Here is a 27,373-nt window from a genome sequence, read left to right as displayed (position 1 = left end):
TGTAGTATTTTTTCATCTCACTTTTGTCATACTTCATTTATTAGCATCTTCAACACTTTTGTTTCTTTAATATTAAAAATAATTAGGCCAAATCAGCTCTGTTATAGCTATCTATCAACATGTCGTATAAAAAAAGATCAAGGAAGACGGTAAATAAGGGTGAGAGGGGAATGATTATGGACTTTCAAGTTTACTCCTTTCCTGAGTGGCTAACTGTCTCAATTGCTAAGTTACCTCTAAATTCTAGCTCTTTTTTCCTTTTTCCTTCACATGCTTCAGTCAGTTTCTGCTCACTGTTGATTTTCTTCCTCCTGCTGTTTCAGTGCTTTGCAGGCACCTGTCACAATTTTCCTCTTGAGCTGTCTTTGGGGAAAGCTAGACATGTGGGAATTCAAGCAAGATGAAAAAGAGAACACCTACAGGAGGACTTCGTAATTTTTAATTAAAAAATCATCCTGAGCTAGCTCCAAGGTCTAAGGATAGTCCCATTAAAAAAAAAAAGCAGAGAGAGGGAACATCTTTCACAAGCACCTAAAGTGTCTAAAACATTTTGGCGAGGGAAAAAATGAAAACAGATCAAGGTATCGAAAATGGAAATTTAAAGAGTGTGATATTCGTATTCACTTTCACTAATGGTTGGTGACATGACCCTTTGAAATAATAAAGCCACAGCATATGTTTTTGTGATTTAAAACTAGAGCTGTTTGCCAGTCTGCTGACACAGTCATCCGTGACATTGATCATTGTAGCTTGAAACAAACAGCTCTTCTCCAGCCAGTGTTGTAGTGTGGTAGGATGGTGGTAGAATATCTATTCATTTGATGCATAACAGGGAATTTAGCTGTGTAGTACCAGCTGTAATGCATGATAAATTCAAAGGTGCCATACAAGAAATGCAATCCTAAATGGCAAGCTTTACTTTATGTTTTCAGCTCTTTATTAATAGAAACTTGATTTTGGAGCAGTTTGGCAGCAAGATGTCCATTCCAGCAGCATCTGTAGAGTAGGTTGAATCTGTTTTATATAGGAATGTTTTTTGTTTTGTTTTCAGAGAAGAAAGATCTATGGGTTAGATAAGCAACTGTATTCAATTAAAAATTAAACTGTATGTAGGTTAATCTTTGTATTTCTTTTAGAAGATGCTAAATGATACCTTGTTTATTTACATGATGATGAGGTTCTCTGTGAATATATGTCACCACTTACAGTATGCAAACTGCTTCAGAGTGATAAGCTGTCTGATATATAGCAAGGTTAACTTATAGTGATATTTTGTGCTGTCTTTCAAAGGTGTCAGTAGTGATAGTTGTACTTGATAAAAGTATATACTTGAAACTGTGCTAACACATAGCTCACTTTAAATGTGATGTATGTCAGGCTCTATTTGCTGGGATGTAGCTGCTAGTGTAAAGTACACTGAATTTGTTCCAAATAGAGTCATCTACTATTGTTTGGTACCCTCTGGTCATCTTGAAAATGTATTTTATGCCAGCTTGTTAATTGGTTTAGTTTTCTCAAGGTTTTCCCCTATACAGTGATACCTGAAGCTGAGGCCTGGGGACTTCTAAAGTGCACATGTTCCACTTTTCAAAGAGTGGAAACTTCTGGCTAAGATTTTGTAGCCTGTTGTGGTCTAGAGAGTATTTAGAGAGACATAATACAAATGTTTCATTAGCCAGTAAGATGTGATCAGAAGAACATTCAAAGACTGGCAGCATTGGAAGTCACTGTGAAAGGATGTACTAGAGTACGTGTGGATGCAATGCATAAGAGGGGAGAATGGTCAAATAAGTGATGGATGCTCATCAGCTGCTACTAGTTAGACAGACTTAGTTGTACTTGGAGATGAGGAAATTGTCATATCTGTTGTAGAATGGGTTACTTTTGCTCACCTGGATAAGATCATCCTATTTAAATTTTTTGTTTGCTTTACTGAAAACCAAGGAAGTAATGAAAACCAGTTTGAAGGGTAATTTATCCAAAGCATGTTGCGAAGTTCAATTCTATGTGGCATTTAAGTAAAACCTTATAAAATGAAGGCCTTGTTACCTTGGTAAAATTATGGCTCGGGCCTGTTACTTTGGCTAGAGGAGGACTGTGAGAAAAGTCCATGAGAAGAAAAACAATTTGTATTTATCCATGAGAATATAGTATCAACAGAAGCAAGAAAGTTAAACAGTAGAAGGATAAAACAGCAACATATCTGCACCTGTTATTTTTCTGAATGCTTGAATGCTTATGCTACAGGTAGCCAATGGTAGTATGTTGTAGTTAGTAACAGCCAGTGAGTCTGCTGTAGTAGTTTAGCAGCCAATGAATCTGTAGCATGAATGATAGCATACAAAAGGTGTATAAAAGAAGCTGCTTTGTTTAATGAACAGCTTTTTGGCCCTTGAAAGAGGCACTGTCTGTGTGTGTTGTGGCTGCCCCAACAGCGACAATTCTACACTTCTGAGAGCAGAAGAGTTAATTTTTCCAAAAATGTAATACTATTTTTAGTTCCTAAAATAATGTGTGCATACAAATGTCTTAATTAAGAGACTAATAATCTCAAGAGAGCAGAGCAGACCCTCAGATGGAAGATAGAAGCTGGGTGGACACCAGGCTGCACCTGTAATGTTAAGAATGTAAATATTTGCAGATGTTGTAGTGAACTAGAAAAAAGGTATTCCATAGCAATATTTTTTTTCAACCTCTGCTTTTGGTCGAGTAGAAATCAAATAATAATGGTGTGATAGGCTCCTCTTTTAATTTAGGTTTAATCAAGGACCTTTACCAATAAACTGTATGAACCTTCATCTGCCCACAAATAATAAAGGCTTGCGATAACTGACTGGTGGAATTCCATTCTCTGTGCGCTGGACTATCATTTCATAGGCTTTTATTACTCTTCCCTTCATGAATAGAAGATAAATGAAGCTTGGAAGTTGCCAGTGTGGAAATGAGAAAGTTAGAAATGAAGTGAGCCAATGAGAAATAAGGGTTAGATTCTGTGAGTACACTAAGGACTAGTGCAGCCTGGATTATTGCGAAATGTCATATACATAAATTGACAGTATTAACTGCCTTATGGCCTCTGCACTTCATTTGCTCATGTGTTCATTTGTAAGTTTTTAAAACTTCTGTTGAGAGTTTTGTTCAACGGAAAAGCATATGCCTTAAGGAAAATTAACAAGGAGTCAACCATCTGTCTGTAAATGGTGAAATCTGTGATAATGCAGAGGTTATACATAGCTAGCAGAAACTTGGATTCATGTGCTTTTTTTCATTTCAGGCAATATGAAGGTGGCTTTAAAAATGCTCTTGGTGGTGTTAATTTTCCTTTTTCTTTGAGAAATCCAGTAAGAAAAAAGTGATGTTGGTAAAAGAAAGGGAGGCAAGTAAACATATTTTGAAAGCTTCTGTTCTGTTCTAGTAGTTTTATTTTAATTTTTATTGCTTATTGCGTTCTGTGGTGGATTGAAGGGAACAATTTTGTGGTTGATTGTGTGTGTGTTACTTTATGACAGTTGCAGACATACTAATTTATTACAGAATGGATATGAAATCTTTCTAGAGATGAGAAGTGGGAGAGAGGGCAGAGAGAAAGATTTTCCTATGACAGTTAAAAACAATAAGAAAAATTGCCTTGTGAAAAAAGCATTTCAGTAGAAATTTCTTAAAGCTATCTGGCGACCAACTTCTCTTTGCTAAAATGTTTGTTTTGATCACCTTGGAGTCAGAAGTGAACAAGTTTGTGGTTTGGAAACAATGTCCTCTCTAAAAATACAATTCTTCTGGCACTAATGTGACCAACTTGGAACAAAAAGTGAAAAAAGGAAGCTTATGGCTTACCAGAAGAGAAATGTGTAGTTCTGTCCAATTTTCTGGGAAATATGTAACAGTTTTCTGCTGTTCTGTGGTCTCACAGGTTTAAAAAAATGGGAGTAGGCCAACATGGCTTGCCTGTGTACCTGTTACCTAAGCCTCAAGAGTAGCTCTTCGCATGCTTGCTCTTTGCAGTGTCAGAAAGTGGAAACTTACTCATGAATGATGGATTCACCCACTGGCAGAAATGCAGGCATTTTGATTTGTAGTGTACTGTCTTTACCAGAGTTGATCTGACTGGTCAGATTGATGGAACTGACACTAATCTACTTGAACACTCCTCGGTCTCAGGATTTTGGCAGTGCTGGGACATCTGCTATGCTTTCTATATCTCAGGAAGCCTTTGTATTGTTTCTTTCTTGGCACATCTAAAAGATTTCCTGGTTTTAGGCCTGTTGTTACCCTGTCAGAAAATAGGCAGGGTAACATCCCAGCTGCCTTTAGCTCTCAGATCTGTGCTAACTTCCAGGGTATCTGGAACCTAAATGCGACAGTGTCTCCGATCTCCATCTGTATTGGTTTCCTGAGACCCCTGATGCACGTATAGGAGTGTGTTATGTGTCACCCTAAACTTTTGAACTATTTTAAGACATCATTGCTATTTACTTACTAGTATAAATTACACACAGATAAGGCAAAAGTCTATATCCTCTGGTCTATTTCCACTTCTGGAACTCTGCTTTGGCTCAGGAGGAAGATCCACAATTCTTTTTTAAGTGCACCCATATTTACCCCTTCCCCGTCTCAAACTTGTCCAAAGCCTGCCTGTGCCAGCTCTGTCCTCTTGGCTCATTTGGTATCATCTGGTCTCCAGACTCATTTTCTTGGCTAAAATGTTTTTCAGCCATTCTCATTAGTTCTTCAAATATTTGGTTTAAGTATGGATGCTATAGTCAGTCCTCTGAGTTTGGTGGCTACGTACTAAAGCCTGCTCTAGAAAGGACAGAGCAGGGCATGCCAGGATATGGCAGCTTTCTTAGTAGCAACTTCTGAAAATCTGGAAGTTGTCATAAGCCCTACATAAACTCTTCCTCTGAATAGTTACGCATGGCTATTGATTTGTGTTGCTTTAGTGCAGAAAGTCTCTTGCAGACTGCTACACAAGCTTTCAGAAGACAAATGGCATTCTTAGAGCAAGAAACAGCTGTTTTTCTGAAAGATTTGAAAGCGTCCGTGGTCAATCCATTAAGAATCTACGACAGAGTTGAATGCTTGCCCTGAGTTTCAGGACTCCCAGCCTTTTGTCTCAACTGCAGTGACAACCTTCCCGTTATTGTGCTGAAGAAAAGACAGTACTGGAAATACCGGTAGCTGCAGGCCTGGAACACGGTGTATATGCCCAAAGCTTGAGGCACATGGCAGACTTTTGAGATGGGTGTCTCAAAAATTGGTTCTGTCTCTTCACTCATCCTGGTATTTTGAAGAACTGAAGTACTGTGACCTTTCAGAGTATATGACCATATTCAGTTGATCAGAATAACTTGCGGCATCTCTTGTCATTGTTGGTGAAAAGTGACTAAGATCTCAAAAAGATTTCAGGAATATCAGCTATTTTCCACTTATTTATATGGGAGCAAATTGGTGTCCAGTTGTGGAAGTTTCACCTGCATATCTTAAAGAGGAAATGTAAGGTAAAAAAGGTCAAAATTAAAACATCCAGAAAGTGTTTTTCAGTATGCAGATATAATCATATTGAGGACAAATAAATTTTTGCTTTTGAAGTCAGATTGGAGACAGCATCAGGTTTTAAAGTTTGAAAAAGAGAAAACAAAGATGATGCTAATGATTTTTCAAAGGCTGATACATTTCAGCTGGATTCAGCTTGCTAGTACTTGTGCTGTAAAAATATATCGAGTTGAACCTTGTCTCTTTTCTGTGCTTTTCTTCAGTTCTGTGAATCTTCAGACAGAATAATTGGAACTTTTCTTACGACTGCAAAAGTGAATGTTAAAACTTTTTCTGTGGTATTTTTAAAAATCGTAGTCTATCAATGAAAACAGACTGACTTCATTGAAAACTGAAAGATTGCCATTTGCCTTAAGAACAAGGCACATGGAAGAGTGATAGATAAAGGGAACAGGAAGTGTCTAACACTTCTGTCACTGGAACTACTGGTGTGTTACGTGCTTGAGTGTTTATTGAAAAAAAGGCTAAGGTTCAGCCAGTCCACGGATTTCAGAAAAAGCTGGCAGCAACAGTGACGTCAGTGTCAATTCTGGTGACTGTATTTTACGGTGACTGCTCTGCTGGTATTTGGACTGAAATCACTGAAGTTATTGGATAGTATAAATTGGTGTAAATCCATTAACTTTTTTGGACTTGTTCTTATTTATGGCAGGACCAAGCTCAGGCTATTGTATAGATGTCATGCGTGTTGTAATTTTTTTTTTATTTTATCCTCTTGCCTTTGTGGCTTTTGGGTTTTTGGTAGCTTTTTCGATGATATAGAGTGGAGGAACTCAATTGTGATTTCAGCTACATGGATGTGTACTTAGGAGAAACATGCTGTCGAGCCTTTGAATGCATAAGAAATGGCAGGTTTTCAGGCAAGCCTCCAAATCCCTCCCACATATCTGGAGATTATATAATCAAATTGTGTGTGTGTTTCATGTTGCTAGGACAAAGTAGAAACAGCAAATTGAAATTATTTCTCCTTTTATATAAGGAGGCTGTGAGGTGCCAAATTTTGCAGTATTATTACTGCAGAAGTAGCAGGGAATTTTTTGAGGGGGATGGCGAGGATGAAGTACAAATTGGACCTAGACTGGTCACAGACAGTAGGTAGAGCCAGTCACTGAAGCCATTTTTCTTCACAACCCAGGTATGAATGAGGGGCAGGCAGAGAGAGACAACTCTGTTGCCTTCTAGACAAGAGGGTTTTCTTTTGTAGGTTCTCAGAGCCCAGTTGTGTTATTCAAATCAGAATACAGCACTGTAAGGCAGTGAGGGAACATTTAAACATCACAGTTAGAGGATTTTTTGTTTAATTGTTTTGTTATGTTCTATTTCTAATTTGCCTCTAGCTGGCAATAGTCATGATTTACAAAGTGTGGGAAGTCTGTTTTAAAAATTGTGTGTCAGAATGGGAACCCTACATTGAATGTTTTTCTGCATCTAATTTTTAGAAACACAAACTTGCAGCATTTTGAAAAACATTGACAAAAATTATTTCACCAAGGTTTTGGGATGTTTAAAAAACAGTAGCAGTTTTGATCTGCATTTACTGAAGCGTTAAAAGTTTATCTGTGTCTCACTGAGCAGTGCTGTGCTTTAGGGGTGTCAGGCAGCCTGGTGTAGGCACCTGGTGAAGTCTGGATTCAGTCCCTGCATACAGCCAAAGCTTTATCGAAACCTCACTTCGTTTAGATACATTATGAGCTGTATATTGAGTAACATGGTAATAAATACCAGTAAAAGTGATATTTAAAAGCAAGAGCTTTTAGATACTAACTCGAGTTAGCCTGTGGTTTGGCACCTCCCCTGCCTGTTGCTGGGTAGGCTTTCGCATGATAATAGCCCAGATGAAAACTGAAATCCTTCTTGTGTTTCTTTCATAGGTAAGAAGGGCCTACAAAATCCTCTGCATTTAATCCCTTTTCAAGAAGAAAAGATAAAACAACTCAAAATACAAAACACAAAACCTAGAGCCTCTGTTCCTCTCTACCCAAAAGTAATTTTTTCTGCAGAACTAGAAAATCTAGTCATTGTTTTACAAAGGTTTAATCTATGGCTTCAGGGTAGATCTATACCAGTAGGAAAAAGAAGGTTCATGATGAATTCCTCTTGGGCTTGTCCAGATTCTTAGGCAGTTTGCAGTGGATCAGCATGTGTTTAGTAAGTGATGGTATATGAGCATTGTTCCAACCAGAAAAACTGCTACAAAGCAGTGCACTGACCTCAGAGTTAACTGGGGTGGTAACATGACCTGTATCAATAATTGAGCCCTTACTATTTGGTCTGGACTTGTTTCACTTCTGACTAGTGTATTTTGATTCCTGCAGCTGGTGTGCAAGACAGTACATCCCTTTTCTACTGCTTTCTAGAACATCAGTTACCAGGACAAATGTTTCTGAGGGTGAGGAGCGCAAAGGTACTCTCTGAGGGTGAAAGTCCATATGCTGCCATAAATCTGATGCTGGGACAAGCAATCTGATGCAGTGGAGACAAGTTAGTTAATGTTAAACTGCAAGGCAGTGACGGCTTTGCTCCTTGCTTAAAAAGTACATGCTTGTCTAGTAAATTCCCAGCTTTGGGTTTAGGTAATTCAGATGTTTTGGTAGCTCTCAACAACAAAGGACCTATTTAGTTTAATTTAAGATGTTTATTTTGCTGATTTATCAGATTGCAATGTAGCAGGATTTTAATGTGACTGGTGTTGGTTATACTGAAGTTCTGCCTGGCCTTCTCTCCTGTCTCCTTTGTGAGCCAGTGCCAGAATAATAAAACAGGAACATAACAATATTTGCCCTAAGACTGCACCTTGGGAATTCCCTGAGGTGTTACTATGTACTTTCCAATTGCTAGTGAATTTGTCTTCTAGGAGCCTCTCTAATCCCTTTTGAACCCATTGATACTGGAAGAACTTCAGTGTTGTGTGGAAAATAGTTCCACAGTGTTAATGTTGCTGAGGAGCCTCGTCCTTTAGTGTGATTTGAGTATGTCCATATCTGATTGCATTTTTTTCCCATTTTCTACAACATATTTCCTGAAAAGGAACATTTGAAGCTCATAATATTGAAGATGGATTTTGAATGTTTTTTCTTGTGTTCCCCAATTTTTGCATTTATCGACATCTACCATTTTGTCAGCCAGTAACTAAGACATTTTTCACAGTTGATGCTGTAGTTGTTATGTCCTGTCATCTGCAGACTTTGCCATCTTATTAAAATCACTTCATGGTTTTGAATGTATTGAAAAATTACAGAGAACAGTTGTTGAAAAGTGACCATTTCATCCTGTGCTTCTGTTCCCATCTTTTTTGCAATTTGTGCCTGGCCTTTCTGAGCACTCAATGTTTGCTTAGTTTTAGAAGCAAGTGGGCTTGTTAAAAGTCCAGGCAAGTTGTACAGTCTTAAGCTGCACCAGAGGAGGTTTAGATTGGACATTAGGAGGAATTTTTTTGCAGAAAGTATGATTAGACATTGTAATGGGCTGCCTAGGGAGTTGGTGGAGTATTTAAGGGAAGACTGGACATGGCACTCAGTGCCGTAGTCTAGACATGGTGGTGTTTGGTCATAGGTTGGACTTGATGATCTCAGAGGACTTTTCCAACCTAATTGCTTCTGTGATTCTGTATATCTGCCAGATGGCCCTTATGAAAATGTTTTTTATCCCTTTAAGGATAGGACTTAACAAAGTCTGAGAGATGTAACCTTGTGTTACAAAAACCTGCTCAATTTTCTCTCTCTGTATCTGGATACTTTCAGTATCAGGACACATTGTTAAAAATAGGTTCTTCAGAAGAGTAGGACCTTCAGGTAAATATCACATTCATTTTTGGTGGTGACTCCTGAATATATGAAATTGTAATTTTTTTCATGTTTTAAGGGCAGTCAGAGTTGGATTTGGTATCTGCTTCTGTACATACAACAAACACATGCCAGTAACTCCTCTCTTATGATGTCAGTTGACGTGTTTTATTGAAAAAACCTCTGATGATATTTGAGATGAGGAACTGCTGTCCTGAGTAAAATGACTCACTGTATTTAATTTTTTTTATTGGCAGACATAGGCCTTTGGATTGGAAAATTTCATGTCTGCTTAGTGATTGCTTAAACATTTAATCTATGGTGTGACTAAATGCATTCCTGACAGCAGTACAAATTGCTAATGATGTGGTTATTCTTCCCTGTCAGTAGATTCCCTCAGCAGATTGTTTTGGAGGAGACTTGATGAAATCAGTATGATTAGCATGCTGCATTAAGTATTCTCTTTTCTGATTTAATACATTGTCTTTCTGATTCTCTTTTCTCTTAGCAACTCTTAAAGTATTGTTCTAGGCTCACATGTTCTGTGGTAGCAATTCACTGTGGCTGCTTTCAGTGTGTCTAATAGGTTGAGGACAGGTCTGAATTTGGTGATGAGCATTTGAACACGTTGAGCTATTTAAGGCAAAAATAAGGCTCAGAAGAATTGAACATGGTGAATTAAATTAGCATTTCCCTGCCAGGCAATAATAGGAAGTCTTTGTTCAAAAATATTACATTACATATGGTCTGACATTTGGATGTATCTTTCCAGTAGCCTTGGTACCTGGAACAGTTCTGTAATCTGGAAATAAGATACTGCTTAATAAGTCAGCAACACATAGTGTCAATGTGAATAGTTAGAAGCATGACTGGGTTAGTGTAGTACATTATTTTATGTATATTTTTAATTAATTTCCCGGTACGTTTGTCAATAAATGTATCGGGAAAGATAAGGGAAGTCAGACTATGTCCATCTCTGATGTGCCTGAGGGACAGCAGAGACCAAATTGTTTGATGATATTACTTGTCACTTTAGAAGGTCCTCTCCTGAATCTGGAAGGCTTCTCAGGGCAACAGGTTTTTCTTAAAAAAGGGTCCAAATGTTCAAGCAAACTTAATGTATACTCATGGTTTTGAGAAAAGGCTTAAAAGATTAGGGAGGAGAAACTGATTCTGGAATTTTCAAGATTAGGCAGAATCAAAAAAGTTTACTCTGTCTTTCCCAGATTTCTTATATGCCCATATGGTGTTTTTCAACAGGACTCCTGCCTCATCCTGTACTGAGAATGGACTGGTCCAAGTAATGCATCAGTCAGTGCAGTGAAGGAGAGCTTGTCTGTAGGAATCCAGCATGATTTGTTGGTGAAATAAAGATTGTGTATGGAGGATATCGAGAGAGAGTGGGATGTGAGAGCAAGGAGTCCAGCTTCATTGATGATGCGTAGTGACCAGTGGGCAGCCTGTCCTGGGTGACACAGTCAAATGAGAAACTTCATAACCAAGAGAAGAGTAATTTGTTTCAACCTTAGGTGACTGCATCTCGGTTTAGACTGAGTTTGTCACCAATGGTTCCGTGTATAGACAGTGGAAAAGGGTCAGTATGTCCACACTATGTCTGTTCTATCCCAAACATTTGTTTCAGGATTTTGTGAAATAGGTGCTTAACAAATGCACTTCTAGAAGTGCATACTTTTTTTATTGAGGGGCAACTGGATGACTAGCTCTGAGTTAGACATCTAAAAAATAACTTTGAAGTTTGGACAAGATAGTCCTGTGACTTCTAAGTATGTGCTGGCTTAAGCTTTTTCTAAGCTTTTTCTGGCTGTCTATATTGATGCTTGGAGTCTGGTCTACAGGGCTGTGGACTAAGTGCAGAATGGCACTGGGATTTAAATGGTGCATTGACTTTATTCCTTTGCTTCAGTACCTCATCTGTAATGGAAATAGCAGTACCCCCTTCAACTTTTTTGCCCATGCTGCACATAATTTAACCTTGCTCCATGACTTGTCTTTGGATTGCTGTTTCACAGTGCCTCTTCTGTGGCACAGGTATTGCTGTTATGGGTTTGATCTGTATGGTTATATCTGCCTGAGTTTAGAATGGCTGCATTACTTGTGGTTGATCAGGTCAGCCTCAAGACTTGAGTATTACATGTGGTGGCACCTGACTTGGAAAAAAAACGAATAGGAAATTGCTTTTATCCTTTTTTTAGTTGTCCAGAGCTTTTATTAAGAGCTGGAAAGCTGCAAGATACTGAATCTGAAGCTAGTTGCTGCACTGGGACTGGGTGTTACTAGTCCTGGGCATTGAGCTGACGTAATCTTGGGAGTAATTTCATGTTTGGGACAAGAACAGAACATTTCTGTAGGATTTTGAATTAAAAGTAAATTTAAGGTTTTTCTGTGGTTGTTTAGAGCTATTCAGATATTCAGATCAATACGTTAAATCATGATGAAGATAGATGGCAGTGTTTGAGATTGCTATAAACTCAGAGCAAATAACAAAATATCAATATACTGATTTCTTTTTATCTCATTGGAAATGGTAGCTCATATAGTGACAATTTCATAACATTCAGATGTTGTAAGGTGCTTCCTCAAGATCAGCACTTAATGACTCTGAGCTGACTCTTCTGAGAGCAGAGGTTGATTAAAGAACCGAAAGACTGAGAATAAATGTCAGTTGAAGCTCTGTATCTCTTTTCTTCAGAGTTTAATTAGCATTTTCCTTCTTCTTGCTCTTTTTTGTGTGCCTGGTGTATGGGATATGTGAGTGTGGAAGTCACAGGGGTTTAGGTTTTAGAAGGGGTAGTGTCTGGAGTCTGGGCAATAATGCATCTGAAGTGTGTACATGTTCAGGAAGCAGCGTGGTACCTGTTCATCACACTTTAATAGGACTGAGCCTTCTGGGCATAGGGGCCGCGTGACAGCTGAGTAATGCAAGTGCTCAGAGGCTCAGATGTGTGCATACACATGTACACGTGCTTTAACTGTGTGTGTTTATGGGCCTTTTCATACATTGACAAGTGTAGAGATTCACTGATAAGAGAGATTTTTAGTATCAGTTGACTTTCAGTTTCAGGTGATGATTTGTATGTATGATTTTGACACTGTGTCTTGGTAATTTGGTTGCCATGTTAATACAAATCTGCAGGGGAAAACTTGAAAGCCTGTTATTGTAGTTTGCCAGATATCCTGAAGTCTTCCTCAGAAAAGATTACAAGTTATATTTTTGCATATTAAAAAAGAAGCTGACATCCTTGAAGCAGAAATGTACCTTTGCAAGTGTTGTATAACACTTGAACTAAATTTTCTGGGAAACCAAGGTCAATAGTTTTCTCTTTGTATTTCACAGATTACCTACTTACTTTAACTTTGGGTCACACAGCTCAGTAGGGAAGCAAAAGAAAAGAAGAGAGCCTGGAAAGATGCACTTTAAAAAATCATTTCTGTAAGGGAATGAGGAAGGGTAAGCTCGTCCTACCCTGCTGGGCTGATGTGAGAGCTCCCCAGAGCTTCAGTCAGCATCATGAGATGCCTTTTTCCAGACATAGAATTAAGCTGCAGCTCAGGCTTCTGTGCCCTGGTTTGCAGAACATAATGCATCCTTAAGGTCATGCAGTTTCTTACTGATTTGTGTGGGAATAATGTCTGAGTTTTGAGGAATGGTGAAATGCAGGCACCTTGGTGCAAAGCTGCAGATAATGCTTCAGTCTAAGATTCAGGCTCATAATATCAGCTCAGCTGTGAAATGATGATTGTGCTGCTGACTTTGTAGTGGTCTGTGTCTTGAAGTAAAATTGCCTCACTTTGCTGTAGGTTAACCCGACACTTCTGGTGACTGGTATTGTGTGTTTGGCTTGGTGACAAATAATCCCCTGCCAGCTGCTAATCTCTGGGTTAAATTAGTGGCAAGAGCAGCTGGGTTCTTGGGGCATGGATGGCTTGATGGGTCTTGTTGGGAGAGCATGGTAGTACTGTTTGAAACAACAAGTGACATAATTTGGTATGGCATCAGCTGGTGTAATTTGTTTAGGTCTGTAATGATACTGTGTTTAAAAGATTTTACATGTATCATGTAAAGTAGGTATCATAATGAGTGGTAAGTGAATCATAATGCATTTTTTAACGATACATTCATGTGAAGGAAAATAAGTTTGGGTTTTTTTTTTTAATAATAATTTTTTTAAAAAGTCTTTTGCAATGCTTTATGTTCCCTTCTGTCTGCCTTCAAATCTAATAGGGCAGAGTAAATTCATTTTAAAGTGGCATATAAGTTAAGTAAAAGTGTGTTAGGGAGAAAGCATTTGTGGTGCTCAGTGTCGCAGAGGCATTAGAGAAATGCGTGAATTTCAGTTTGAGATTAATAGGACAGTGGCTTAGTTCCTTTTGTTGCTGTGTGTGCTGTAAGTGGGCCATGACTGATGTTGACAAAGCAGGCAGTAGTTAAGGTGTTAATAAATCCTGCTGGAAACAGGTGAAGGTATTCCTGAAGGTGGGCACGGTGATAGGATCACAGTCTGGTGTGCTCTAGCTGGCTCTGTGGCATTTATTCAAGGAAGGTTAGTAAGAGAGAAGGTGGAACTGGGAAACTTGAGTACTGTGTTCTCAAGTGCCCACAGGTATGGAAAATGGAAAGGTCATCAGTGAGAAAATGAGCAGCGATGGGCAATGTGCAGCAAACCCCAGGAGTGCAAAGCAAGATGCTGTTAAAATGGGCACTGTAGTTTCTCTCCCCAGCCTACGTTAAATGAGGGCAACTGTATCATGTATGATTATTGGGGAGGGGAAGAAAAGCTTTTGTGGAAATTTTATTGTTTATATTACTTATAATATTCAGAGCAGACCATGCTTCTGAAAAAATGAGAGCAAGCCTTACCCCATGTTTGTACTCTAACAGCAGAACTGAAATGCTGTGTGCATCCCTTGCCTTTTGGTGAGAACTGTTAGAGCAGTTTCGCTTGACTTCAGCTGTGTGTCCCTGACTGTGTGTTCATCCAGATGAGTTGAGGCAGGTGGCTGTTTGCAGTTCTGAGACCTTTGAGGGAGGCTGCTGCACCTGCTGGCTCTGGCTCAGGCTGCCTGTATCTGCTGGGCTGAAACCTGTTCCATCCTCAGTGCCAATGCGTCAGAAGTAATGGGAGGTCTTGTGTGTGGTGGTCTCGCAGGGCTCCACTTGCTGTCCCAGTGTAAGTTTTTCATTCCAAAAGTCATGTTACACTCTCAGTATAATGAAAATGGTGTTTCAGAGTGAATTTTTGTCCATGAAAACCTGTGATATCTTAGGGAATGTTTTTCCTCAGCTCTGGAGTCAGTTTGTGTGTATTCTAGCACATGCCTGCTTGATATCCCTGGATCTCCTGCATATGAACAAGTTTTGGGCCCAGTGGTGAATCTTGGGCTAGGTTCTGTTGAACTCTTCAAAAAAAAAAAAAAAAAAAAAAAAAGAAAAAAAGAAAGAAAAACTTTTTACAAGATTGGTGGGAGGCTTTCTGTGAGGACAGTTTTTGACTAAAGGGTTATCAGTGTCCTTTATCCTGTAGCATGTCTTGGGCATGCTGTCAGGAAGGAAGGGAGGCATGCTCACACACATACTTGTCATCATTCTTGCTAATTTTAACAGGAAACTGAAAGTCTTAAAGGCATCACATTTGAGAAGTTGTTTCACTTTGCTGGCCTTAGATTTTCAGTTGGATTAAGTGAAGGGAAAGTAATATTTTTGTATGTCAAGATACTTTGATCTAAAGAAGTGGCTTTTAGAATAGACTGTCTTCTACACTCCATTACTGTATTTATTTTTCTTACACTTCAGATGTTTTAGGGCAATGTAAAATGAATCATGCTTCATGACATTGAGGTGCTGGAGTGTGTCCAAAGAAAAGTGAAGCTGGTGAAAGGACTAGAGCACAAGTGTTAGGAGAAAGGGCTGAGGGAGCTGGGAGTGTTTGTCCTGGAGGAAAGAAGGCTCAGGGGAGACCTTACTGCTCTCTACAGCTCCCTGAAAGGAGGGTGTAACCAGGTGGGGATCAGCCTCTTCTCCGAGGTGACCAGTGATAGGACAAGAGGGAATGGCCTCAAGTTGTGCCAGGGGAGGTTTAGATTGGATGCTAGGAAACAGTTCTTCTCTGAGAGGGTTGTCGTTGGAACAGGCTGCCCAGGGAAGTGGTGGAGTCACTGTGGAATCACAGAATGTTGAGAGTTGGAAGAGACCTTAAAGATCATCCAGTCCCAATGCCTTGCTATGGACAGGGACACCTTCCACTAGACCAGGTTGCTCAAGCCCTTATCCGACCTGGCCTTGAATGCTGCCAGGGTTGGGCATCCACAGCTTCCTTGGGAAGTAACAGTTAAGTTACTCTTTTGAGCTATAGACATGAAGTAAAAGGTCAACATGTTAGCCTGACTCCAGCTTGCATTATGTCCTCAGTTATCTTCATGTGTAGGTCCTAGAAGGAAATTACCCTAAATGGGAAAAGTCTTCAATTTCTGCTCTGTGCACACCTTGAAACATGTTCCAAAGACTTGGAACAGAGCAAAAGGAAAAACTTGAAAATTTTGAACATTTTTTTTTCCTTTCAATTCTTGGTTATCTAAGCCTGCTCAAACATTCCATTATTCATGTAGCTTTCTCTTTAAAATAAATGAATAAATTTCAGTGTTTTTTAAGTAAGTCTGTTTTGGCTACCAGTTCTTCGGTACAGTAATAAGAAAAAAAGGAGTGAGTAGTGCAGTTAAATTTCTCTTTTGCCTTTTCGTCTCTGATTTCTACAGTTGCCCAGTCTAAATTGATCTTGATCAAATTTGCTGCTAGGGTATTAGAACAGGCTGGAAGACTTTAAAAATTTGAAATTTAAAAGCATATTTAGAAATGTTAAAAAGCAGGTGCATATATTCTTCCATCTGGTATTTGTATTCACATTAGTATTAATCTCAGAGTACTTTTACTTAGATTTTCTTCATGGTTTTAATTTCTACCAGGAACAGTATTTAATGTCTCCATCTTAAGACATTAGCATTCAAGAAGTGTTTTTATTTCGACGTTTCTCTTGGGTGTTTGCTATGGAACTTAGGTTGCCTGAAGGTCATGCTGCTGTTTTTGAAGCATTGTCTTTGTAGGCTTCATTGAACTGTGTAGCCTGTCAGTGACAATACTGTCCCTGGAGGTATCTTAAAGACTGTAGATGTGACACTTAGGGACATGGTTGGACCATCCTAGTGGTGGACTTGGCAGTACTAGGTTAATGGTTGGACTCAATAATCTCAGAAGTCTTTTCCAACTTAAATAATTCTATCATTCGATGATTCTATGTTGTACTCAAAAGCCAGAGGAGCAGTATTTGAGTACGATGGAAATACATGTATGCACAGTCTTATATGTTCTGTTAGGAACTTTTTACAGTGGACAGTTGTATTTAAATGAGGGGAATGCTCCTGATTTAATAACAGCACAGAATTGTTGCTCTCTTCAGTCCATGCTGAATTCTGCATGTAATGGGGAGAAATAGTCTTTTCCTCTTTATTTTCCTGTGGGGAAGGGAATGGATAAGTGCTTGCATGAATAATTTTTTTTCTTGTCTTCTGTCTTATACATCAATAGAACTCTTAAAATTAATTTTGGTTACAGTTAAAGCGAAAACTAGTAAGTGGAATGTCTGAAAAACTGCCATGAGATGAACTTGAGAGGGAAATGATTTATTAATGTCTTTCATGTTCTAAATGTAAGGAGACATTAAACAAGAGACTTATGTATCATGTAATGTCAGATCATTTAATTTGCTCTTGAAATGTGTCTAGTTAGTTGGGAGAGATTGCTGTATAAGGGAAAGCAAATCCTGAAAAGTGATACAAAACTAAAAATCCTGGATACAAACCTTGTTCATCGTGTGGAAAGTCATATCTGTGATTTGCTTCTAGAAGAGAAAATAAATATAGCTGTGCCCATAAGAACTGCTCTGGGCTGTAACTTGGCTGACTGGTCAGGCATAACTGTACAGAAATGAGCATTAGTTGCCACAGAGGGTTTTTTTTATTGATGAACTATCTCTGCCTCACTCAAAAACCAAGATCAGAGCAGAGCCTGGAACAGAGTCACTATGTAATTGGAACTTGCTGAGAAATGTCGTGCCTGTTGTTTGCTTGGAATGGTAGGCAGAGAATACTATAGCTCCAGGGTAGCAAAGATCACATCCAAGTTTTTCCAGCAACCTAGCCAAACCTGAAGGAGTTTACCCTTCCAGCCAATTGACTCTTGAACGCCTTCCAATTTCCAGCTTTCTTTTCTTTTAATAATCCGTGTTAAAGTGTACCGGAACACGATCACAAACATTTATTCTTGCAAGAATACTGCATGCAGCTGAGAGGCATTTTATTTGTGGTAGGTTAGTTGCTGCTTAGATTAGACATGAAGTACTGCAAAGAGTTACAGCTAGATCTTGTGGTCTGATACAGGTAAATCTTCATGCTGTGATTGTGTGGTGTTTGAATGCCATGAGCTGGAACTTCTAGTAATGCATCTCACATCTTGGAAGTTTTAGTGTAAAAGCAGGTGCAGTTACTGTTACTAGCCAGTGAAATCAGCATGTGCAATTCAGTCTTATTTTGGTTTGAAAGTTTTGAAAACCTCTGAACAGAAAGCACCCCAGTGCTTTATTTATTTTAATCTCAGTATTTGGTGCATCCCACGTTTTGGAGACACTGATGTACAGAAATCTCAAATGGAAACTTTACTGCTAGATGTAGTCATAGGGCTTTCCAAATGTAAAGTTGTATCATGCCTTTTTTGCATAAATTATGGTGCTTCAAAATAAAATCTAAGAAAATGGGTAATAATGGTGAGAAATAGTCTTTTTCAATCTTGTTTCTTTGCTCTCTGTTCTATTTTAGTCTTTGTTTTTAGCTTCGTTTGACTAGAGACAGATGAGGGAGATACTCTTAGCTGAGGTGTCCTTTTAACTCTTACCAACTCCTCAGGAAATGCTAACATAATAATGTTTAAGGCAGTATTTTCATTACTGTACACGTGGCTAATTGCTGTTAATAGAGGGGAGCAGCCCACCAGAGTAAGAAAGAAGCAGAAAGGCATAAGGTGTAATGAGACTTTTGGAATTTATTTCAGCAGTTTTTTCTGGGTTCAGTATTGGGGAAGCTTGTCTCCGTGTCTGTGCCTGGAGAATACTGTTTCTGTTTCTCTTCCCACAGATGACATCAGCCCATTCCTATGGGCTGGTACAATGAGAGCAGGAGCAACAACTTCACAATTTCTGCCAGCTGGACAAATTACACCTCAGGTGCTGCTGGTGCACGCAGGTGGCCTGGGCTGGGGAGTCACAGCCGTGCTGGTTCCCACCTGCATCAGGGCCCGTGGAAAGCCCTGCCTTTGACATCTCCATGGAAGCTGTCCCCTTAGCTCAGGTCACCTGTGCTTCCCTTTGCTCCTGTGGTGATTGTTTTCTCTTCCGCTTTGACATGCTTCCTGGAAGCGTGTAGGGCTTAGATATTACTCATGGCTTGCATTTGTGTAATTGCTTGATAAGAACCTTTCTGGTGTTTTTTGTTGTTTTCCACCCACTACAGGCAGTCACTCTGTAGTGTCAGGCTGTGGGTGGAGAAAGGATGGCAAAGAAGTAAAGTAACTTGTGTAGTGCCTGGTAAGCTCAGTTTCCTCTGCAGTAAGCCCTGGACAGGTCTGTTCTTACCTGAAGTCCCTTTAAATAATTTTTAAAAATTATTCATCTTACAGGATGAAGAAACATGGATTAATTTCATTTTTAGGTATATGATAAGTCATTAGTATGGGACATTACCACTTTCCTTAATGATAATGGGGGGTGTGCAGTGGCAGTGATAGCCTGTGGTCCCAGAGGCAAAGGGGAAGGAAGGAAAGAATTTCACCAGGTTATTTCAGAATTGAGTAAGACTAAAACCAGTGGTTTACTCAGTTTAGACTTTATTCTGTTATCAAATCAGCATCAGAGCTTTGGTGGTGCAAACTTACCTGACTTTCGTTGTTCAAAAGGAAGGAAATAACATCTTATTTTTCTAACAGAGTAAACACATTTTCAGGCCTGCTCCCTGTGCTGCATCCCATGTGCACTGTTAGAAAAGCAGCGACTGTGTTGGTTTTTCCTGTTTGTGTCACGCAGAAGCTTTGATGTGCTCAGAAGTTAGTTGCTGCAGCACCCATCCGTCATTCTCTTCTTGTGCCCTCTCCTATCACAGTAAGACTCATGAATTGAAGCAGCAGTTGGGTTTTTTGTTAAAGTTTTGCCACAGAAGATTTAGTCTCATCCTTTACTGTTTTTATCTTGCATAATGTACTCTAACCACAAGTTTGAAAATGTACCTCTTTCTGAAGAACTGCAGCAGAGTTGGTGCAGTTTTAGAAAATTTACAGATGTGCCACTGGGGTTTCCTGAACTTTTGTGCTTAATAATTTAAATATTGCTATTTCTGAGGATTTTATAGAACTTAGGCTTGAGGCCCTTGGGATCATCTGATCTGACCTGCATATGAATCATAAGCAAGTAACTTGCCTAAGTGATTCTTAAATTGAGCCGAAATACTCATGCTGGACTAAAGCCCAAAGATGTTTGTCTGAAGCAATCTTCTCAAAAGGGAAAACATCAAGATCACTTGAGTGCATGTTCCTTGGGTGTGGAGCTTCACTGCCTAATTGTATTCCCTCTTAGCATCCAAGGTCATAATTAAGATCTTTCTTTCTGCTTTCAGTTTCCACTGTTTTTGTTATATTGTGTGCTAGGTTAGAGAGAGGTTTCAGTACTTACGAAGTTATATGTGAACTGCAGACACCTCCTAGTTTTCCTTTTTCTTCAGCTAAAGTTTCAACTCAAGACTCATTTGAAAGCATTTTCAGCAGTCTGAGTCTACACTCATCTAAACTTTCTTCTTACTGTTTTTGCTCTTTAAAAAGTGCAAACTGAGGCTGTGTCCAGTTTTTTTTTGGTCTCACTAATGCTTTTTAAGATCTTGTTTTGAGATTTAAAATCTTGCCTGGGCTTTAGCCCAAGTCCGAAGCCAAACTTTTACAGTTCACTTCTTTTTATGGCCATATTTGAATGCAGCTGCTGTAGCTTTAGGAATTAAGTTTCTCACAGTGTGTGGGGTGAATCTTATTGGGGTCTTCTGGTGGTTGCCTTGAACTGCAGCACAGTTATGTACCAAATTAAGTTATATGCAAAATCTACTCTTTTTTTTTTTTTCCCTCAGAGAGCCATTTTATTTTGATGTGATGCATCAAAATGGCCATTATAATAACTTTTAATTTGGCTGCTGTGAAGCAAATAAGAGAATGCAATCTTAAGTATATTTGCATGCATTTGTAACTTCTTGTCCAAATCCTCCAAAATTGTGTGAATTCTGTTAGACACATGATCTCTTATTTGAAGTGTATGCGAGTCTGACTTTGCCTTGACTAACCAAAAATTACGTTTCATTTAAATATGCAAATATCAGTCAATCTATAGATATGGATATGTGCATATGTACATGTATTTATAGACACAAACCTTTGGTTCCTAATCCTTAGAAGACAAAAGCCCTGAAATTTTCATGGAGTATCAGACTGTTCAGGTGTTTACAGGATGTGGGTTAAACTTTGAATAACTTAACAGTCCTTCAATATTAAAAAAAACCCAAAACCTAACAAACTTGATTTTTGAACTAGGAAAAGATATAGAAAAATTCCAATTCTGTTTAACTGGAAAGAAAGATACAGTGAAAGATTTCTGCTTTGGACTATCTATGAGACCATGGCTTTTTCTTAAAAGCTGATTTTGGAATGCTGGGTAACTGTTGGAAGAAGTGCCCACTGTTAGTCTTTCATTTGAAGGCTGTGATATGTTGCAGAGCAGACTGTTAGCAATGGAGAACATTTTTGTGCAGATTTCAAGACTTAAAATTCTGGCTCACATTTTCCTCTCTTTTGAATAATGGACTATTGCTTGTGTGAGTTTAAATCTCCTTTTATCTTTGACTCTTTCATTACAAAATGGGTAAACCTTTTGCTATTATTGCGGGTTTTCATGGTACTTTTCAAATACTAGGAAGAACTGTTAATAACACAAAAGCAGTATGAATGTACTATTTTCTTTAGGATGGAATTAACCTTTTTATGGATAATGCCCTTTGGTGGTGAGTTACTAGCTTCAGATACTGGTATATAATTTGATTTCTTTCTTCTGTAATGGGGTTTCTTGTTGCAGTGGGGATCCTGCAACACGCATATATCAAACCAGGAGTCCCGTGGAAAGGAAATATATACGGACAGACAGATTCTTGCTAGCTGTTTCAGAGAGATGTTTATTTCTCCAGCCGCATGGCCGGGGCTCTGCCCAGGAACTGTTCCAGTCACGGGCCCAAGGGTCCTTCTGCCCGCGCAGGGAACACAAACCAACCAATGGGAACGAGGCTGAGCAGGGGCAGGGAAACCCCGTGTCTGTGCCCTCAGGGCCCCTCTGCCAGGGCTACACGGCAGGGGAGGGACCCCAACACCTCACCCGTTTTATTTTAATAAAAGGAGAATGAAAACAACTGGATAAACATAACAAGAACAGTTTCAAGACAAAACAAGCCACCCTCCTGAGTCTTTAAATGTCCAATCAGATTCTGTGGAACATCTTAGGGCTGACAGAAGGGAGACAGAATTCTCTGAGCATGCTTTGTGGGGAAACTGAGGCAGGAGAGGGTTTAACTTCTTCCCTCCCCCTTTTCATCCCCCACTCGGCATTGGAAAGGGATTTTTGGGGAAACAATTGGCAAAAGCATGGTTTTGTGAGGGAAACCATGGATGAAAAAACAGATTGGGAATACACTGGGGGTAATAGGACATAGGGTAAAAGGGAAAGGTGGGATTAGGAAAGGGAGACTGTAGGGGGGGCTTACAAGGGAGATATTGTCTAACATGACTACGATTTTTAGCATATATACTGCCTTTCACAGAAACACCATCAGGCCCAGTGACCTGCGATACTTGTAACCCTTTTCTACCTCGTATAATTTTGAATTCCACTACCTCTCCATCTCCCAAGCTTGGGATGCATTTTTCAGGGTTATTCTTTTTAATAGCAGTTCTATGCACGAATATGTCTTGCTGGTTGTCACACCTTGTTACAAAACCATAATTTTGCTTAACATTATACCATTTTACTATCCCTAAGGTCTTAGTTACCATGATCTTTTCCTTTTTCCGAGTGGCTGCTGTTTTCTGTCTCGCTGGGTCTTTGCTCTCTCCTTCGGTCGCTCCCATGTTGGAATTGTCGGGGCTGCTGGTGCCTGCGCGCTCTTCCCAGGGTCGCGTTCGGGGCTGCGCGGGCCGGGCCGGGCCGCGCCGCTCAGTTCTCCGTGTGTCGCCTCCTCTGGTTGCAGCTTCGCTGCCGCTGCCTGGCGCTGTACCCACGTCTCGGCCGGGCCCCCGAGCGATGACTCCCCCGCGCCCTGCTCCAGCGCGCGTCTCGGCTGGGTGCGGCTCCGCTCCACCGCCATCGCCGCCCGCCGCCGCCCGCGCGCCGCCCCTCTCGGTCGGGTGTTCACGGGGCTCGCTCCACCATGCGCTGTGCTGCGCCGTGCGGGCACCGCCGGGTCCTGCTGCTCCCGCCGCTCCTCGCTTCGCCACCGACATTGCGGCTCGCGTGGCTCCGCCCGCACGCAGGAACTGCCTCGCTGCTGCTCGCAGAGCGCTCGGTGCACGTGGCCTGGGTCGCACGGTCCCTGCGCCAGGCTTCCCTTCGCCAGGACACAGCTGACATTGCTCAACAGTCTCGGTAACTAAATAATATTCACGAAAATATTCTTCCATCGGCATATATTTTGACTCCAGTATTAACTGTGTCCAAACGGTTTTCCAAAAGCCCTTGGTAAGAATTAAATCCCAAGAAACAGAAAAAGTTCTTAAACAACCATGCCAGGAAGTGTTTCAGTTCTTTTTGAGCTTGAATCAAGCTAAAATTTACAAATCGTTGTTCAAGAATCATTTTAAGTTTAAGATAAATGTCCATATGCGGCTCTGAGAGCCAAGAGTCTTTCCACGGTTCCTCCATAGTTTAGATATGGAAGAGCAAAGCAAAACCAAGAAGAGGAATCCAAAGTTTCCAGGGTTTACTCACACAAATCAGTCGCTTAGGGACCGGGGATCGTTCTGCTCACAATTCTCCACCATTATGTTGCAGTGGGGATCCTGTAACACACATATATCAAACCAGGAGTCCCGTGGAAAGGAAATATATATGGACAGACAGATTCTTGCTAGCTGTTTCAGAGATGTTTATTTCTCCAGCCGCATGGCCGGGGCTCTGCCGAGGAACTGTTCCAGTCACGGGCCCAAGGGTCCTTCTGCCCGCGCAGGGAACACAAACCAACCAATGGGAACGAGGCTGAGCAGGGGCAGGGAAACCCCGTGTCTGTGCCCTCAGGGCCCCTCTGCCAGGGCTACATGGCAGGGGAGGGACCCCAACAGTTTCTAGTGACAAATCTGTTGCCATATTCAAAAAGACATTTGTTTTTAAGTTGTATGATGAATTAAGACATCTAAGAACCACCAGAGACTAAAATCTTACATGTTGTGAAACTTCATGCATTCTTAATATTCCAGTGTGCCAGCAGTGGTGGCCTGGAGTAATGCGGTGCCACAAGTGGCCTGTGGGATTGCTTGGATTTGCTAACACTTTTCCCTGGACGAGCTGGGAGTGGCTGAGTTGCAGGTGCACACCACACAGTGCTTGCTTCTGCCTGTAAGACCTGTGCTGTTCCTCAGAGGGGCAGGGGGAGCCAGCCCCTCTCAGCAGCACCTGTCCCCTTCTGGCCACCATGTGCCGGGTAAAACAGCCTTTACCTTTCCCCATACCCATGTTCTCCTCCTCTGAGTTTTGTGCAGGCAGTTTGAGAAAGACAGATGGATGTGTTTGGTCGTTCCTGTTGCTGGGGAGGATGTGAGAGAAGGGATGTGGAGAGAGGAGGACGTGTGCTGCTCTGTAGGGTTCAGTGGTGGGAAGGAGCCACAGTTGCTCCCTGGCTGTAGGCTGCTGGCTCTGCCAAGATAATTAAAAATCCCTGGACTGTCTTCTGCAGCTGCTGAGATGGGGTTTTGCTGGCCTTCTTTCAGCTCCTGTCAGAAGAATAACAGTTTATCTTAGAGGCAGTGCTTTTTGGTAGTTCATGATATTTTTCAGAAAGACTTTTAAGTCCTCTGTTGGTTTACTGCTTTTGGAAAATAGCACCTTGCAGCACAGGAATCTTCAGGAGATGTGACTTGACTAAGATGTTTTGGTAGTTGGTTTTCCTTTCTTTTCAGCCCTGCAAACAAACTGTGAACCTGTACCAGGTTGTTATTATTCCTCAAGCAGATAATTTTCTAGAAAAGAAAGAAGTGCTCTTCTGGTTTACTGTATTTTGCAAGCTGGATTCAGTTTCATATTTGTGATCCTATTTTATTGACTGAATTTGTACTGCTGTACTTTAAAGTATTTGCAGAAAAAATACCTGTAGTGGTTTAAAAAAGAAAAAGCACCTCTGTTTTTTCTGGTGATGTATTGTGCTATGTGATAAAAGACAAAAGAGGTGGATAATAGATAATGTATTTTGCATTTTTAAGTGCTGATTACTCTTCACATAACGAAGAGCTTGAATTTGGCTTAATAGAAAAGCCATCCTGAAATCGAAAACAGTCTTTACCAGCACTGTCTCAATGGGTGATTATTTTTTTCTTCTGTATGTCTAAATAAGATGCATAAAGGAACATGAAAACATTCTAGTTTATAGGCCTTTGAAGTCAGAAGTCCTAGCTCTGAACTTGTCTGTGATTTCTGGGAGGATCAAAATAGTTTTCCCTTGAAATCCCTAGATTCACTGTCCTTTGTGGCATTGATGATAAGGATAATAATAAGACCATTTGCAACTGAGGAGTTGCACCTCTGCATTTCTGGGTTCTTTCTTGTAGAGAGAAGATTAAGTTTTTTCCAGAAGTTGTGCCCAGGTTTCCAGCAGCATGTCAGGCTGCTCTTGTCATGGACTACAGAATGCAGGGAGGTGAAAAAGAATCCAAGAGAGCATAAAAGGGCAAAATACAAATAGGAAGTACATTTGTAAAGAGGTGTGTTGCGAGGAATAAAACACAGGGAAGTGGAAGACCTAGTAAATTATTAAATAAAAGGGAAAGGACAGCAGAGTATGGGCATGGATGCTGAAGGAACAGGCAAAGCTGTAGGCAGAAGAACTTGACCCTGGGACAAAAAGGCTTTGTTTTCTTTTCCTAAGACCTTGGGCTTAATTTCCAGTTTTACTGAGCTTTCGCAAGGATGTGAAAGGGGAATAAGAGAATTTTAGAAAGGCTGGGATAATCACAGAAGATAAACATATCAGTGCTCATATGCAGTCTTACATAAATGCCTGCATCAAATGCAAGGGAGTGTGCATTTGGAGATAGAGAGAATGTAAGAGAACTAAGGTTCAGAAAGCCACACTTGGAGAGCAAGGAAATGCTAAAAAATGATGTACTATTTTAGTAGCATGTTTTCCAGTGGATACAGGCATGTAAGCTTTAGCAGATTGTAGTGGAATGGAATTTGGGAGCAAATAAATTCATAGAAGTTTGTATGATGTATGATCAATTTGAATTTGTAACTGGTGAATATCTTTTAGGACTGGTTGGGTGGTTTTTTGTTTTTTTTTTTTTAGTTGTGGGGGTTTTTTGCTTCTTTTTTTCAAGTTGTCACAGCAAAGAGAATGTTAATCTGTGAAGGTTCCAAGTTTTTTTTATCTTGACCGTATAAAACACTCTAGCCTAGATTTTACTTGTTTACATTCAGTTGCAATAACTACTTTTTTTAAAATCATGCCTAATCTTGGAAACCTGTCTATCTGTAGAGGGTTGTGTATTTGTTTGTAATACTTAATTATTCAATAATTACATATAACAAGCTGTGTTCCTGTGCCAAGCTGTGGCTTTGGGGCATGGTGGGAAGAAAGTGATGGTAAATGGGAAATTCCTGACTTCTTGTGTACCAACTTCTCAAGCTGCTTTATCTGTTTTAATCCAAAAGCAGCCCTTAGAACTGAAGTCTAATCCCAAAGCTGTGTTGATGCAAATGATTTGCATGCCAAAAAGAACCACTTGTGCAAGGAAGGATAAAAAAGTGAGCCTCAAGATGGATTTTGTTTTACAGTAGCTGCTTAAGTATGTAAACTTGGTGTTATTAAAAAGAATGAGAAAATCTGTGTCTGCCATTGAATAATCATAAATATTTTTTGTGCTGTTCTTTCTTTCCAGATTTGAACATGGAATTCAACCCATCAGATCATCCACGGGCCAGTACGATATTTCTCAGTAAATCACAAACAGATGGTAGGTTACTGAATTTATTACAGTAGTTATCTCTAAACCCTTTGTTGAATGCATGTGATAGTCCTTTAATATGTAATTTCCCCCTCTTCCCCAAAAAGAGGCATTTAGAGGCATCATGTTAGAGTTTTAAATAGTCACACCTTTAGCTAATTGTCTTGTATGACCAGTAGTACAAATATGGATGAAGCTTAATATAATAATATTTTTTAAATATTTTTTTCTAAATCCATGATTTTTTGTCTAATTGTTTCTTAATTTTTTTAAACTCTGATCATTAGGCTTCTGAAAGATGTGTAGAAAGTATTCTTTTAGAAAATGCCAGTTTATATTAGCTAAGAAGACATTTCCAGGGTTTTTCTGATATAGATGATACTGTAAATGAGTTCAGTACTAGATTTTCTTAACAAAATAACTCCCATCCTACCCAAACATTCTCTCCTCTTCTCCTCTCGTTATGGATTTGATATAATCATGTTTGTCTGGAGTTACGTTGGTTTTCTTTATACATAGACAAAATGATCTCTAAAATTAACACTGGTTAAACAAGTCTCCTGACAGAGTTAGTAGAATAGAAGCCATTTACTGTGGCTCTTTTGTTCCCTGTTGGACATGTATGACATGTTGGTTTAGAAATAAATGAATAATGGATGCAAAACACATTATTTTCTAGCAGGACCTTCAAAGC

The 27,373-nt window shown here is 39.9% G+C and overlaps 1 protein-coding gene across 5 annotated transcripts in view; it reads left to right on the top strand.

Moving 5' to 3' along the window:
• The window catches only part of CCNY (cyclin Y), a 123,322-nt gene that overhangs the window by 49,824 nt on the left and 46,125 nt on the right, over positions 1-27,373 (top strand). For 3 of the 5 annotated variants that reach the window (XM_039548301.1, XM_039548302.1, XM_039548303.1), the window contains exon 2: positions 26,614-26,688. In XM_039548301.1, the coding sequence (XP_039404235.1) occupies positions 26,614-26,688 (75 nt within the window). Of the gene's footprint in view, positions 1-26,611; positions 26,693-27,373 lie in introns of those variants that run through there. The other 2 variants (XM_010394890.4, XM_010394889.4) reach the window with 2 other exon arrangements.

Source organism: Corvus cornix, chromosome 2, assembly GCF_000738735.6.
Source record: "Corvus cornix cornix isolate S_Up_H32 chromosome 2, ASM73873v5, whole genome shotgun sequence".
In the NCBI taxonomy this organism is placed as follows: domain Eukaryota; kingdom Metazoa; phylum Chordata; class Aves; order Passeriformes; family Corvidae; genus Corvus; species Corvus cornix.
This window is presented reverse-complemented; position numbering and strand designations above follow the sequence as displayed.